A 15,449-nucleotide genomic window follows, 5' to 3' on the forward strand; every position below is an offset into this window, starting at 1 on the left:
TTGTCACTTTCTAAGTGTTGAATTTTATGGAATTGGGAAAGAAGTATAGAGTTTGAAGCGTTCATGAGCAGACATTGCAGTTGAATATTCAAGTTCTGAATTTGATTATTGATGAATAATAAAATAAATCCTACTAGCTCGATTGATGGTTTCATTTAATTTATTTAAACCAGGTTACCTATAATAATATTTTTTCGTTAATTTATGAAAATATCAAATTAGCCCGTAATCCTGAATCCTGATACATAAAGTTAGCCTATTAATTTAACATAGGTACGACTGTACTCAGTGTTGCACTATCAAATGCAATTGACGCGCCTCTATGCCAGGGTTTTTATGTTCCTGGTCAGGCTATAAATAGGTATTTACAATGCATTATGAATATTACAGAATACAATTACGAACAATGTTTCTGATTAGCGACTATCGATTTGAGTTTGTCCTCGCTGCCCTTACTGCGGATGGTTTATCTTTGTTATTGTTATTAAATACCAATAAAAGACTTCTACTTATCAGAGTCAGAGAACATACAATCTTACGTTTGCAAAATACAATTTTTCCAGTTTCAAGTTTAATCACAAAAGTGAAGTATTTGAAAAGTTAGTGATCTCGAGGGGAGGGGAAGGGGTTCACAAGGGTGGATTATTGGCGAAACTGCAGAACCTAAATTAAAAAAACAATAAAACCGACGAATGAATGAATCGGCTGTTGACCTTTCCCACTGTCAAATGCGGAAATTGGTTAATTTTGTAATTGTTTTCTCAACAATTATGAAGAAAACAACTTTCTACGTATCTAAATTACGTAAGCAATAAATCGGAGTGATAAATCTGGATACGCGCGAGTGTTGTGCGGTGTAATTTATTTATAAGTGGCGAAACTTGTTCTGTGACGCTGTAGGGCGTTGTTGGTGAATTCCCTCCGGATTATACTTTAAAATGGATAGTAAAGAAGAATATCACGATCCGGATTACCCGGGGGCTCCGGCGGTGGTCAAGGAAGAGGTGCCTGATGTGTCGGAAGAAGAAAAAGTTGAAAAAATCAAAACAATTATTCACCGGGAATTTTCGAATGAATTAGAGATGAGAGAAAACGAAGTTATGCTTATTGAACAAAGGTAAGGGCTTCTTGCTGCCGGTATATTGATAATAAACTGCCGGGGAGGTTATAAATAACATGTTCGCCCAGCAGGTTTATTGTTATGTTGACCATGTGGTGTTTTTCAGTACACTTTTGGCGCCTGAATAACGCCTGTCTTTTATCTCGACAGCACATTCTTCTGGCTTATTCGTTTCATATTGCAATGAGAGTAAATTACCTAATTTTGGCGGCTGTAGCAATATTATTGGAGTTGACATTGGCTGCTTCTTAAAATACCATAGCATTTAGGTTAGAATAATTACTATTATTGACAGCAAAGTATTGTAGCAACCATATAATAATATTTACATCTTTTATAATTTCTTCCTAAAAGAAGTAATACAGTAGTATGTCATAATTTTCTTTAGTTTTCTTCAGTTATGTCTACTTATTTATATTCATTACCTTTTTCAATGAACAAAATAAAATTAAACCCTCACTTCTGGAGTTAATGATCCTATATTGTTATTTCTTAATCTGTAGAATAAAATAAAATTTGCACCATTGAAGCCATTAGACAGAACAATAATAATAATAGAATAAACTTCTTTGCCATCTTGACTGCCGAAACAAATATTGAAACTGCTAACCATTCACTTTGGAGTTCAATAAACCCCATAGACTTACAATAGAAGAAGCAAGACAAGTGTTAGCAAAAAAATGTATTAAATTTTTTTGACTCACAACTAATATATTTATATATACTTTTTTTATGTAAGCACCACCAATCCTTCCAAACCACTGCCACTATGACCAATTACCAGTTCAATCCAATCTGATAAAAGCTACTGGCTAAGTATAGGTAGATAAGAAAAACTTTCCACAACAAATATCAAAAGTATAATATTTAAAGCTTACTCTATTAGCTGATAATGTAACACTCGCAAAAACTTTAAAGCACTTATTTGTCGGCCGTTTGGTGTAGTGGTTCGAAACGGACTACTATTCCGGAGGTTAGCGGGTTCGATTCCCGCACAGTACAAACATTTGTGTGCATGAACATAATTGTTTGTATTGGACAGTCCAATTTGGACTGGGTGTTTTCTATGTATTATAAGTATGTATTTAAAAAAAACGTATTTAAGTATGTTTATATCCGTTGTCTAGTACCCATAGTACAAGCTTTGCTTAGTTTAGGACTAGAAGCGCAGTGTAAAATGTCCAAGGATATTTATTTATTTATGAGAATATTGTCCTACCCCACAGAATGTCAACGTCCCGTCGCCTGCTGCAGCGTCTACGCTACGTGCTGGTCAGCAACTACTTCCAAGAACAGAAGCTGCTGCTATCCAGCAGCCAGATTGACGACGACGTGGCCACCCAGCACGAGACTAGGAGAGCTGAGGTAACTATTATCTCATCATCATCTTTTACTGCCTCTGTGCTATCAAGGCTGCTCAACCCCAGGCCCGCGCAAGTATGATTTGATCTTAATAATTGAGTTTTTATTGCGCTTGTCCTGAGAGTACCTGAAATAGGAAATGTAAGTGGCCCGTCATTAACGACTGAATCCACCATTTGGCCCGACACTTCAAAAAGTCTAGTGGTATAACCACCTGCTTCAAGCCTAGAGGTCCTGGGTTCGATTCCCAGTTGGGAAAAAAGTCGGCTTAGCTTGGTTGGTGGAAGTGCTTGTTCTAAGTCTGCCTGGCTAGCTACCACCATCTTATCTAAGTCTGTGGCCATAATAACAATGTTAACAGCATTGTGTTCTGGCTGTTGAGAATTCTGGGTGCAGAAAGTTATTTATTTATTTATTTGATCACCAACAAGGTTACATTGAGGCTCCACAAAAGTAACTATAAAAAATGACACTACTTATTTTAGAAAATAATTGAGGTTTAAGTGTAGATGGCGCTATCGTCCATGCGAGTTCGCAGTTTTTAGTACATTTATTTCGGTATAGATGGCGCCTACCATGACTTCGCGTAGTAGCACAATAAGGCATTGCAAAAGGGGCTGATTGCATTCAATAGGGTGATCATAACATCATTAGCTTTTTAAATCCATCATCATCAGCCAGCCTCCAATATGCACCATTTTACCCTGTCTTCGACTTCGACTTTTCTCTGCCAGCGACTTTTCGTAAGTCACTTCACCAAACTGACCTGTAGGTATTCATTCAAATCCTGCTTGATCATCATCATCATCATTTCAGCCATAGGACGTCCACTGCTGAAAATAGGCCTCCCCCAATGATTTTCATGCTGCCCTGTTGGCAGCGGCCTGCGTCCAGCGCCTTCCATGCTACCTTTATGATGCCGTCTGTAGCAATATTATTGATGCGGTATTTTCATGCTACCTTTATGATGCCGTCGGTCCACCTTGTGGGTGGATGTCTCACGCTGCGATTTCCGGTATGCGGCCTCCACTCCAGAATCTTGCTGCCCCATCGGCCGTCAGTTCTGTGTACTATGTGCCCTGCCCATTGCCACTTCAACTTGCTAATCCGTCGGGCTATGACAGCGACTTTAGTTCGTTTACGGATCTCCTCATTTCTAATCCTACTTATTGATTAAATTTGTTTTCTTTCTTCCCACCAGGTGTCGTCGCTCCTTCGAGACGGTCAACGGAGACTCCACCCATCCGTCAGGAAGTTACTTGGCAAGAAGACTGCTGATCTGACTGAGATATTCAAGACCAGGGAACCGAGAAACAAAGCTAGGAAGGATTATTCGGTGAGTCTAAATAATTACATATTAAAAATCAATTTAGTCTTGATTCTAAATTCTACATGTCTACATTGTATAGATGGTTTCATCCACGAAGACGCGCACCACCAATTTTTAATCGAGGAGGGAAGCCCGGGGAGTTTGATCCGAGCAATCCGAGCGTCATTATTGTAGTGTGCGTGTGCACTCATGGATGATTTAGCGTGTACCGATAACACTCAAACATTAGCGGAAGAATGGTGGGGCGCGTCTTCGTGGATGAAACGATATTGTGAACGTCAAATGGCAGCTGCTGGTGAAATATGAGGACATCTTTGCCTAAAACACTGGAGATTATGATGAATGATAACAGTGCCATTAATTTTATCACCTTAAAACTATTAGTACCTATAGAAAAATGTAGCAAAAACGGGAATATTATTCAAACTATTTTAACGCGTTTGAAGTCGCGGGCACAGCTAATAAAAAATATTATAACTAATACTCTGAAACCTTCTTATTTCCCCAGGCAATGCTCCAAACCCGCAACTACACGATAGCTGCCGACGCGACCAAGTCCCTCCGTCCGGAGAAGAAGCAAGAAGAAGAACCCAGCACCAGCTCGGGAGTCAAGCCTAAGAAGGTGCCGCGGCAGACCGACCCGCGGGCGGAGAAGGTGGTCACGCTGGAAGAGGCCACGAGGAATAAGATGAAGCATCGGTACAGGCTTATTATTGGTGAGTGGGGTTGATGACAAAAGTGTGTGGATTTTGAAGTTATAAAAATTCAAATGAAGAGAAAGATAAATAATATTTAATATCTTAGCCGTTGAGTTATGAGTAGGGTCTTCGTGAAATGAAAAGAGAGTAGACTGCTCTCTTTTCCTTTCACGAAGACCCTACTCAACATTTTGATCCTTCGAGCCGGAGCGGGAAGGATCCCAGAGGTGTCTACATAAATATTCTATTTAGGAAATCCACCAGCTAAACATTCTAATTTGTTAAATATTTACTTATGGGCCTGCGTATTATGGCAAGATGGACGTCATTTGAAATTATTACAAAACGTTGATAAATGAGACCAACTTTCCGGAACTCGCCAAATGACTCCGCAGACTACAAACTTTTAGTCGGCCGATGGTTGGTCCAGGCTGTTGATCAGTATGAACATATTATTATGTATTGTATGGAAGTGCCCACTGCACCTATTTGGTATCGGCCGATTCCTCATACAAGTTGGGAGCATAAAGTTATTATACCTACCTAGCGGAATAGAACAATAAAGGACTGAGCGAGCGAGATGTCACTGGCAGCTACATTGTGTGATAAAAAGAGATGCGAGATGCGACGTAACAGAACCATTTTTGCAACTATTTAACCGACCAAAAGTTTGTAGTTTGCAGGGAGTCTTAATCCATAAGGAGCCTTTAAATATTTATTTTACGCTAGCCTTTAAATATTTATGTTACCCCCAGGCAACACATCAAAGTACGCGCCACCTGCGTCCCGCGCGGACCGCTCGACGCACAAGTGGCTACTGTACGTGCGCGGGCCCCCCGACCGGCCGGACCCGTCGCCGGCGCTCGCTAGAGTGGTGGCAACGTTACACCACTCGTACGCGCCGCACCACGTCGTACACGTGAAGTGAGTGTTTTAACGCTATCACCGAACGGTAGCATCGTACTATGTCGTTCATGTAAACTTCACATGAGTTACTTTACATCGTAAAGTATGATGAGTCATGTAGTCTCACTGCAGGAACTCGACCCTTGGCATTCAATATCCGTTACAGGGACTCAACTCTCCAATTTAGACACTAGAATTAGACACTCCAATTTAGACAATAAAGAATGTAGACTACACTCCCACGCATATTTTACGACATCCCTGGGAAATGTTGGTATGGGTAAAACTATACAGCTATAGTCTTCTAGTAGCTGAAAGTATCAAGTGGTTACTGTATGTGCGCGGGCCCCCCGACCGGCCGGACCCGTCGCCGGCGCTCGCTAGAGTGGTGGCAACGTTACACCACTCGTACGCGCCGCACCACGTCGTACACGTGAAGTGAGTGTTTTAACGCTATCACCGAACGGTAGCATCGTACTATGTCGTTCATGTAAACTTCACATGAGTTACTTTACATCGTAAAGTATGATGAGTCATGTAGTCTCACTGCAGGAACTCGACCCTTGGCATTCAATATCCGTTACAGGGACTCAACTCTCCAATTTAGACACTAGAATTAGACACTCCAATTTAGACAATAAAGAATGTAGACTACACTCCCACGCATATTTTACGACATCCCTGGGAAATGTTGGTATGGGTAAAACTATACAGCTATAGTCTTCTAGTAGCTGAAAGTATCAAGTGGTTACTGTATGTGCGCGGGCCCCCCGACCGGCCGGACCCGTCGCCGGCGCTCGCTAGAGTGGTGGCAACGTTACACCACTCGTACGCGCCGCACCACGTCGTACACGTGAAGTGAGTGTTTTAACGCTATCACCGAACGGTAGCATCGTACTATGTCGTTCATGTAAACTTCACATGAGTTACTTTACATCGTAAAGTATGATGAGTCATGTAGTCTCACTGCAGGAACTCGACCCTTGGCATTCAATATCCGTTACAGGGACTCAACTCTCCAATTTAGACACTAGAATTAGACACTCCAATTTAGACAATAAAGAATGTAGACTACACTCCCACGCATATTTTACGACATCCCTGGGAAATGTTGGTATGGGTAAAACTATACAGCTATAGTCTTCTAGTAGCTGAAAGTATCAAGTGGTTACTGTATGTGCGCGGGCCCCCCGACCGGCCGGACCCGTCGCCGGCGCTCGCTAGAGTGGTGGCAACGCTACACCACTCGTACGCGCCGCACCACGTCGTACACGTGAAGTGAGTGTTTTAACGCTATCGTCGAACGGGAGCGCTCTATTTCAAAAGTCTTACTACCTAGTTCACTGCAGGAACATGAACATCATCTTTAAATCATACAATCGTCACACTACGTCATCCATGTAAAGTAAGTCCTTACCACTGTTCACAAGAACATCACTACGCCGCGTGCCCCGCCGCCCGCGCCCGCTGGGCCCCCGCGCGCGGCTGACACAGTTTTGGTTTTTGCATCGTTCACATCAGAGCAACTACGCAATTTAATGTATTTCCTTTTAACAAGTAGTAAACCGTTTGAAACACGAAACAGTGTCTCCTTCATCGAGTAAATATCTATAAGAATCCCGAACAACCACAGTAGCCAATGGACGTCCAATGTTGAACGAAGGCCATCTCAGTGATTACCACAACGGCCAGTCCTGCACTGCCCGCATCCAGATGCTGACTGCGACCTTCACTAAATCCTTGGTCCATAAGTTTATCTAAGGTTAAGTGAGCGTTTTATTACAATAGCATAGCATGTTCACCGCAGGAACACTACCCTCCGTCGTCATCATCAGTTCGTACAGTTTCTATTGCAAGAATACGAACCTCTTCAATTTTTTATTTTTTTTAAAGATTATTAGCAATCTGTATTGCCCAATTTACTAATAGTCCCGTTAGCCCCTCGTGTTAAGCTAAATAAGCTTGTGTTACGAGTGGGCTCACCACAATAGTCGAGCGGCGATGGGATTCGAACCCGCGTTCTCGGATCTCGAGTCGGCCACTCCGACCCCTTCACCGTTCGGCTATCGTGGCTATAAATTTAGATGCCAGAAACAATCTGTCCTTCACGAAAGTCCAACCCTTTCTCTAATTTCTAAATCATAGACAGCTAACTTTGTCTCTCTCTATCTTTCTCAGCAAGCCGCCGTTCCATATCACCCGTCGCGGCTGGGGCGAGTTCCCAGCTCGCGTCGAGCTTCACTTCCGACTGCCGGCCGTCAACAGGCCCCTGGCTGTGGAACACACCATCAAGCTGGATAGAAACTATACCGGTCTACAGACACTGGGTAAGCTAAAAGTACTCATTTCTAATTACTGAGGTCCATACGAGAGTCGGTTGCAACGTCATGTTATCCTGAGTAAGTGAAAAAAGCAATTGGGGGTCCATGAAATGTCATTGGGGTCCATTAGATGTTATTGGGGGTCCATGACATGTTAATGGGGGTCCATGAGATTTTATTGGGAGTCCATGAGATGTCATTGGGGTCCATGAGATTTCCTTGGGAGTCCATAAGATGTTATTAGGGGTCCATAAGATGTTATTGGGGGTCCATGAGATGTTATCGGGGGTTCATGAGATGTTAATGGGGGTCCGTGAGATGTCATTGAGGGTCCATTAGATGTTATTGGGAGTCCATGAGATGTCATTGGGGTCCATGAGATTTTATTGGGGGTCCATGAGATGTTATTGGGAGTCCATGAGATGTCATTGGGGGTCCGTGAAATATCATTAGGGGTCAACAGACCCTTGGTTGTGGAACACACTATCAAGCTGGATAGAAACTACACTGGTCTACAAACACTGGGTGAGCTAAACGTACTAATTTCTAATTACTGGATCACCTGTGAGGACCACGGGGCTAATTACGTGTGATGTGTTTGCTTGAAAAATTTTTGGGGGTCCATGAGATGTCATTGGGGGTCCGTGAGACGGGATTGGGGGTCCATGAGACGATATCGGGGGTCCGTAAGATGTCATTAGGGGTTTTTGATGATGATGATCTGCAGACACTAGGTGAGATAAAAGTGCCAATTTATAGCCACTGGGGTCTAGTATATTGTGTCTTGACTTCTTTCTGATTGAGTGAATGAAAAAATCTATTTCATAAGATTATTCGGGTCCTAGGCATAAAATGGAGGTCCATGGGATGTAGATGTCCTCTGGATATTTGCCGCTTCAACCAATTCTTTCATGAGACATTATGTCCCACCTGACTCATCCTTTAATTTTTTCATCATAGTTCAAAAGGTACTAAACTCAATATCTAAAGTACACTATGTAAAGTGCCCCTTAAGGGCTACCTTTTCTTTTTTTATTATTTACATTTCGACGTTCATAAGTGCCACTTGTGGTCTAAACTGAATTAATATTTTTGATTTTGATTTTATCAAACTTTTTGCATTCCAGGTTCAGAGACAGTAGTGGAAGTGTGGTTGTACAGCACTCCAGAGATGCTGGAATTTGAATACGTCGACCCGGTCCCTGATCCACTGGGCCCACCAGACTCCACCAGCACAGAAGACCACAACCACACCGAGGAGCCAGCACCAGTGAAGATGGAGGTCGAGCCAGAACCAGTCACAGAAATCAAGGAAGAAGTCTTCGATCAAACCGACAGTTGGATGGAGTTCTTCAGCAAAGACACCACAGAATTGGACGTAGATGAAATGATAATAAAACCTGTCAAAAAACCTGAACAAAAACCAGATATCGAGTCTGAGATATCTGCAAATATCATCATGGGAGAAGACGAGAGTGACGATAAAAGTGAATTCAATGAAACGGACAGTGATATGCCGGATATACAGCAGCCTGTTGGTAAACGGATAATGAAGTATATCGACTCCACAACAGGGAAGATTTATTACCTAGAAATGGACAGGAAATTAGATCTAAGTAAAGTACAAGAGATAGTCATAAATAATACTAAGGCAAAAATAAGTCCGATCAAATCAAACGGCTTGAAAAGCTTCAGGAAAAAGAAAGGTGTTTCTTTACTGAAACCAGAAGTGCAGAATCAGTTGAAAACCGAAAATTGTAAGGTTGATAATGAGAAGCAAGTGAACAACTTGACGCATATAGAAAACGATCATTGTTACATAGGGAACAATTGGTTGAACGTTGAGAATTCTGTGGAGAACTCCAACTCGGATTGTGCGGAGAGTGCCAACGTGAAAGTCAAGAAGGAACGATCTCATTTTGATACAGTGTGCTCAGCGATCAATGGTTTTTCGTGTGTTAAAGTGTGTGTGAACTATTTGCTAAAGAACATGCCAATAGTGACGGACAGAGCCAGGGACCCTGATTATGTGAAAAACTTTCCGTTTGTGGTGGAGAACGCGGATAGGTATTGGAAGCTGGACTTCGCGAAACGAAGAAATATTGAGGTAAGTTTTAAATGGGTTTTAGAGTACAACAAGACTTAGGGCTGATTTTTAACTGAAGAATAAGTTTGGCACTTTGATAGTTTCAGTATGGGAAATATGTCAAAATGACAAGTTTATTCTTCAGATAAATGGTATCTGACGATTGAAAAATCAGCCCTTAGCAAAATAGTATTACTTGTTAGATTTATTCTTAAATAATCGTGTCAACTTACTTTAATAAACTGTTGTGGACTTTTTATGTACATTCATGTCGTCGTCATGGTTGTTTATTTAGCATATATAATATTTTAAATAAAACAAACATAAGTACTTACATAATATGTATGACTGTCATATTATGACAGTGGACCTAAAAGATCCCCTTAGATTAAAATTTATTCAAATTTTATCTTTCAATCAATTTGTACCATTACATAGATGTTTTGTATTCCAGTAAAACATTTTTTTTTTATGCATACAAGGCAGTTATTTGATAACAATCGCACCTGATGTTAAGTGGGATGCAGTCTAGGATGGTACATATCTGCCCTGTAAGTGCCTATTCACTCTCGCCTTGAAAATGCCCGGATTATAGTCTTCGGGAAAAACAGCAGCAGGCAGCTAATTCCAACCCCTAGCTGTTCGCATTATAAAAGATGTTATAATGCGAACAGTCCCTAACGTTATTATGTTGTTTATACTTTTTTTTATAATTTACATTTCCCTTTTCCAGTGGTCAAGAGCGAAACTAATAAACAAAATACTCGCAGAACATTACCTCCACACCGAAGACATTTGGAGAACGAAGCAAATACTCATATACTCCCGCTTGCACGGCTACAATCCGATGCGGCAGGAGACGACCCAGAAGCTTCCAGAAACGGACGACTGGTCGTCCTGGAACGATCTGGAAAATTCCAGAAAACTCGAATCCAACATCAAAGAAATATACCCGAACGCCTCAGACATATCCAGCTTGAGTATATTCAATAGCGAGGAATTCCAAAAATCATTGTCAGAGACGTTAGAAACAACGGATTCTGAAGAAGAGATTGATATAGTCAGTAGCGATGTGACCAAAGTGAAAACAGAAACGGAAGTGTTGCCAGATACGGAGAACAGTTTGACAGTGTTGCCAGTGGAGAGCGAAGAGGATCGGTTGAGGTTTATGTTCATAGAGAAGAAGTGTGCGGATATAGGCATAGAGCTAAGGAATGAGGACGTTGGGAACGGATACTCGTATAGGTGAGTTAATTTGAAATACAAGTAATTTCGTAGTGTTTTCACTATTTACTTAGAGTAGGCGCACACCGTTGATTTTTAGTTGGCCGATAGTTGTACCCGATTTTAAATTGTATAATAAAGAATCGGCCAAATCGAATCGGCGTAGTGTGCGCACTCCCATACATGCCCATACTGATCAACTGCCCGACTGTTTAGTCGGTAGCCGATAGTTTTATCGGCCGACGAAAAATCAACGGTGTGCGCCTACTTTTACTGTCCGTGGGATACATCTGAAAGGTTTTTTGAAACGAAGGTATCGTTCGTCACATGTGATCTGCTATGCAGCGAAGGAAATTCATTGCTTAACTTCAAATTATTATTCTTCTGATTGATCTTTGTTGAGCGTCCAACACCTTAATTTTCTCAAAACAAACTTGGGTTTTTTGGCCCTCAAGCTGTAGATCCTGCTAATACAGGAAGGAAAGGTTGGTACTTGGAATACTCTCGAAAATTGCCCTTCAAGCCGAATTATCGTTTTTTAACCACATGGGGAATTCGGTTTTATCAATAAAAAGTTTTATTTGTAAAGTCCGGTCGCCGAGCAGATAGAATTTCGTCCAATGACCCCAAGCTACCCATTCTTATAACGCACGTAATTATATTGCTATCGCGCTGCGACGGGCGGCCGCAGTGAGAGTGCGAGCGTGACAGCAATATAATTACGTGCGAGTGATAAGGATGGGTTGCTTGGGGTCATTGGACGAAATTCTATCTACTCGGCGACCGGACTTTACAAATGAAACTTTTTAATAAATTGTAATAACTAACCCAAATTATGTGAACTCTTCCTGATTTAAACTTCCTACTTTGTCGCATTGTGGAAGCCTGTAATGCTAGATGTATAGTTGCGAAATAATTACCCCCTTACTAATAAAAAGTTACACAGTTGTTGAACACTGTTTTAAAATGACATTTCCATACTAAACGTCACTTTAAAACACTGTTCAACGAGCGTGTAAGTTTTATTAGTAAGGGGGTTAAATCTTTACCAGGGATGTTATGGATATCCGTAACCGTAACCGAAACGAAATAAATATCCGAAATAAAAAAATATCCGAAACCGTTTTACCTTTACGATTATAATGCCATCTAGTATTTTTTTTTTTTACTTTTTATTCGATGTAGTGTGTGGCCATGAATGAACCGTGTTGGACAACTATTTCAAATTGCAGTCCACCGATATCCGTAATCGGAACTGAAACTCTCGGATATCCGAAATAAAAAAATATCCGTTACCGTAACCGAAACCGGTATAATATTAATCCAATATCCGTAACCGTATCCATAACCGAAACTAAAGCCTGGTCCGTGAGCACGTAGAATTTTGTCCAATGACCCCAAGCTACCCATCCTTATCGCTCGCGCGCAATTATGTTGCTGTCGCGCTCGCACACTCACTGCGGGCGCCCGTCGCACAGTCGCGACAGCAATATAATTACGCGCGAGCGATAAGGATGGGTAGCTTGGGGTCATTGGACAAAATTCTACGTGCTCACGGACCAGGTTTTAACTCAAATTATGTGAACTCTTCCTAATATAAACTTCCTTCTTTGTCGCATTGTGGAAGCCTGTAATGCTAGATGTATGATTGCTAAATAATTAAATGTTTACGTGTTTTTCCAGCGCCGTGCACGCAGTCCTTCTGTCGGCCATGAAGAGTTTCGCCGAGGAGCTGGTCCGCGACGCGATGGCGGAACGCCTAGCGAGACACCACGCGCCGCCCGCGCTACCGTCAGCTTGGACCGGGTGAGATTGTGTTCTTTTGTTACAGCTTAAACACAGGACTTCACGGTGCAGTCCTGTTGTCTCCCCTAGCCAGGGGGGACAACAGGATTTCGAAATCCTGTTGGCTCCCCCAGGGGGGCAGATTAATTAGATTTTCAATCAATGATTTGAGGACTGTTGTCCCCCCTGGCAAACATTATTTAAAAGCCATGTATTTTTATAACATAATTTGTAAAATACTGAAGTACTTGACTGAATGCCAAATTTCCAAACTGAGTGAATACCTAAACCACAGATAATATAATACTAGTCCTAAACGTTTGTTAAATAATAATTACCATTTTGATAACGAAAAAAATAAGGTGTTGGTGCCGGTACTGACACCTAGTAGAAACTTGAAATTTGGCAGGTAGGTTCCTTATAGGGTGTAGACATCTGCCAAGAACGGATTTTATTTATCTATTTATTTAAGGATAGGAAATAATACGAAGCATATACCTAATAGGATTTTACGAGACTTCACCGCCTCTGTGGTCTAGTGGTAACCACCTGCTTCAGACGCAGAGGTTCCGGGTTCGATTCCCAGTGGGGACAGATTTTTCTGTTCGGTAGGGCTTGTTCTAAGTCCGCCTGGCTAGCTACCATCATCTTGTCGCCATAACAACAATGTTAACAGCATTGTTGTGTTCCGGCAGTTAGAGGTAAGATAGCCAGTTACTCCGTAGTTGAGGATTCCGGGCGAAGCTCGCTTCCACCTTCGGCCTGATCGTCACTTACCATCAAGTGAGATACAAGCCAAAGGTTCCTAGTTGTGGATAAAAAAAAACTTCTTCATCTTGTCGTGTCGACAGCAAACCTACACAGTGTCAGCCCAAAACTCCGCCACGACTGGCGTTTTCAGTAGCCTTAATTAAATCTTCCTGGGTGCAGTTTGGGCACGCAAGGCAATCATGTGCTTCGTCGACTGGAAAACAAAACCACACTTGCACTCGAAGTTTGAGTCATCCAAGAATCCCCAATTGAACAGTTTGTCCTTACTACGGCCGATCTGTATCCGAAGTTATTTATGCAGGACGGTCTTTAACCTACTGGGACCTAGGCATTTTTCATATTTCAGTTTCCTAAAAAAACTTTAATGCCCGTTTTCACCATCAATCTCTAATTTTTAAGTGACCCGTATGTAAACAAAATTCCTGTTATTTGTTACCATAGGGGTCACTTAAAAATTAGGGATTGATGGTGAACACGGGCTTAAGTCTATCATTTATATTATCATAAATTATATTTTTTAACATCGTGAAATGCTTTACGTAGTGGGTAATGGGTATACCCACTAGTCGATGGGGACGGCCAGTGGGTTATGTAGGACTTTCCCCGCCTGCTCACTAAAGGCGGGGCCTACCCACTAAAACCCGACGGTGTCCACTCAAAGAAACGGACCCGCGAGTTATTGCCCTAGCTCGGACATTCGTCCGTAGTTCCGCCTCAGGCTCGCTCGTGAGGCTTCGACGGAACCCCCAGTCCCCTCTTCTAGTTGTTTTTATAGAGGTTTTCTCCTCGTGTGCCTGATTAGTATTTTAAGTATGGTTTTATTTTTTAGTATGACGAACTTTTTTTGTATGTAACATCACTAATCGGTGGTGTTATATGAACTAGAGATTCCATGACACCACCGGTGGTGTCGTTTTGGTCGTGTCAAGTGGAATGATTGTCAGGTGTCAGATGGAGGTCATAGAGCCTCCTCCTGTGCCCATGAAGTCGGCGGCTGGCAATGGGTGCGTCAAGTGATGCTTCTCGCTCCCTCTCCGTCGTACCTGATTGTTTTTCTCGTTCCATTTTAGACACACAGTTGGAAATTGAATTCTAATTTGATTCGAAGACTGTCAAGACTCGCGGGACCAGTCCCGATGACCGCTAACAGCACCCTGTGAGCCAGGACCGTGCACTGATCTTACTAGACCACCGGGGCCGGAGATAGTCTGGTGAAGGATTAGTCCAAGTCGTCGTACCAGATTTAGCATTAGTTTCGCTTAATCAACCTATCCTTTTGTCCGCAGTTGGTCGCGCGCGTGGTCGCTACAGGCAGCCGAGGTGTGGGCGGGCGCGCGGCGGGGGCGGGCGGGCGCGGGCGGGGCGGCGCTGGGCGCGCGCGCTCCCGGCAGCGAGGCCTTATGAATACACGCTTATGTTACAACTTGGACTTTCATTTTATGAATATTCTACCCCCACGCGACCTAACCTAAATAAAACAAAACCTCATTTTACAAGTAATTACTAGGACAGGACATTTGATATTTGACACCAACATAAAAAAGCGCCTATCATTCTGGTGTTGACAAGCTGTAAATTTAGCTTTGTCGCTTTAAATCGTCGCGACGACAAGCTAGTAGGTATATGAAATGATGCGCGCGCGCGTTTTGTGGCCGCGTATAAAGCCTGGTCCGTGAGCACGTAGAATCCCGTCCAATGACCCCAAGCTACCCATCCTTATCGCTCGCGCGTAATTATATTGCTGTCGCGACTGTGCGACGGGCGCCCGCAGTGAGTGTGCGAGCGCGACAGCAACATAATTAGTCGACCAGTGTTATAGTGACGTCAGCTTGTATAGCCATGCGGA

At 42.5% G+C, this 15,449-nt stretch overlaps 1 protein-coding gene across 1 annotated transcript; it reads left to right on the forward strand.

Annotated features, from left to right (window-relative positions):
• Nucleotides 1-668: 668 nt before the first annotated feature.
• LOC135084816 (uncharacterized) lies at nucleotides 669-15,007 on the forward strand. Its single transcript, XM_063979557.1, has 11 exons — nucleotides 669-1,117; nucleotides 2,347-2,485; nucleotides 3,684-3,818; nucleotides 4,321-4,528; nucleotides 5,266-5,434; nucleotides 7,595-7,743; nucleotides 8,865-8,935; nucleotides 8,996-9,844; nucleotides 10,557-11,068; nucleotides 12,731-12,853; nucleotides 14,890-15,007. Exons 1-11 carry the CDS (start codon nucleotides 939-941, stop codon nucleotides 15,005-15,007), a joined length of 2,652 nt encoding a protein of 883 aa, XP_063835627.1. The 5' UTR covers nucleotides 669-938.
• The last annotated feature ends 442 nt before the right edge of the window (nucleotides 15,008-15,449 follow it).

Source organism: Ostrinia nubilalis, chromosome 27 (genome assembly GCF_963855985.1).
Source record: "Ostrinia nubilalis chromosome 27, ilOstNubi1.1, whole genome shotgun sequence".
In the NCBI taxonomy this organism is placed as follows: Eukaryota; Metazoa; Arthropoda; class Insecta; order Lepidoptera; family Crambidae; genus Ostrinia; species Ostrinia nubilalis.

What these genes read in the sequence shown, in the direction of transcription:
- LOC135084816 (XM_063979557.1), top strand. Translation starts at nt 939, where the DNA reads ATGGATAGTAAAGAAGAATATCACGATCCGGATTACCCGGGGGCTCCG. An exon ending in AATTTGAATACGTCGACCCG is followed by an intron (nt 8,936 to 8,995) that starts GTCCCTGATCCA and finishes AACCACACCGAG; the next exon opens with GAGCCAGCACCAGTGAAGAT. An exon ending in GGGAACGGATACTCGTATAG is followed by an intron (nt 11,069 to 12,730) that starts GTGAGTTAATTT and finishes GTGTTTTTCCAG; the next exon opens with CGCCGTGCACGCAGTCCTTC.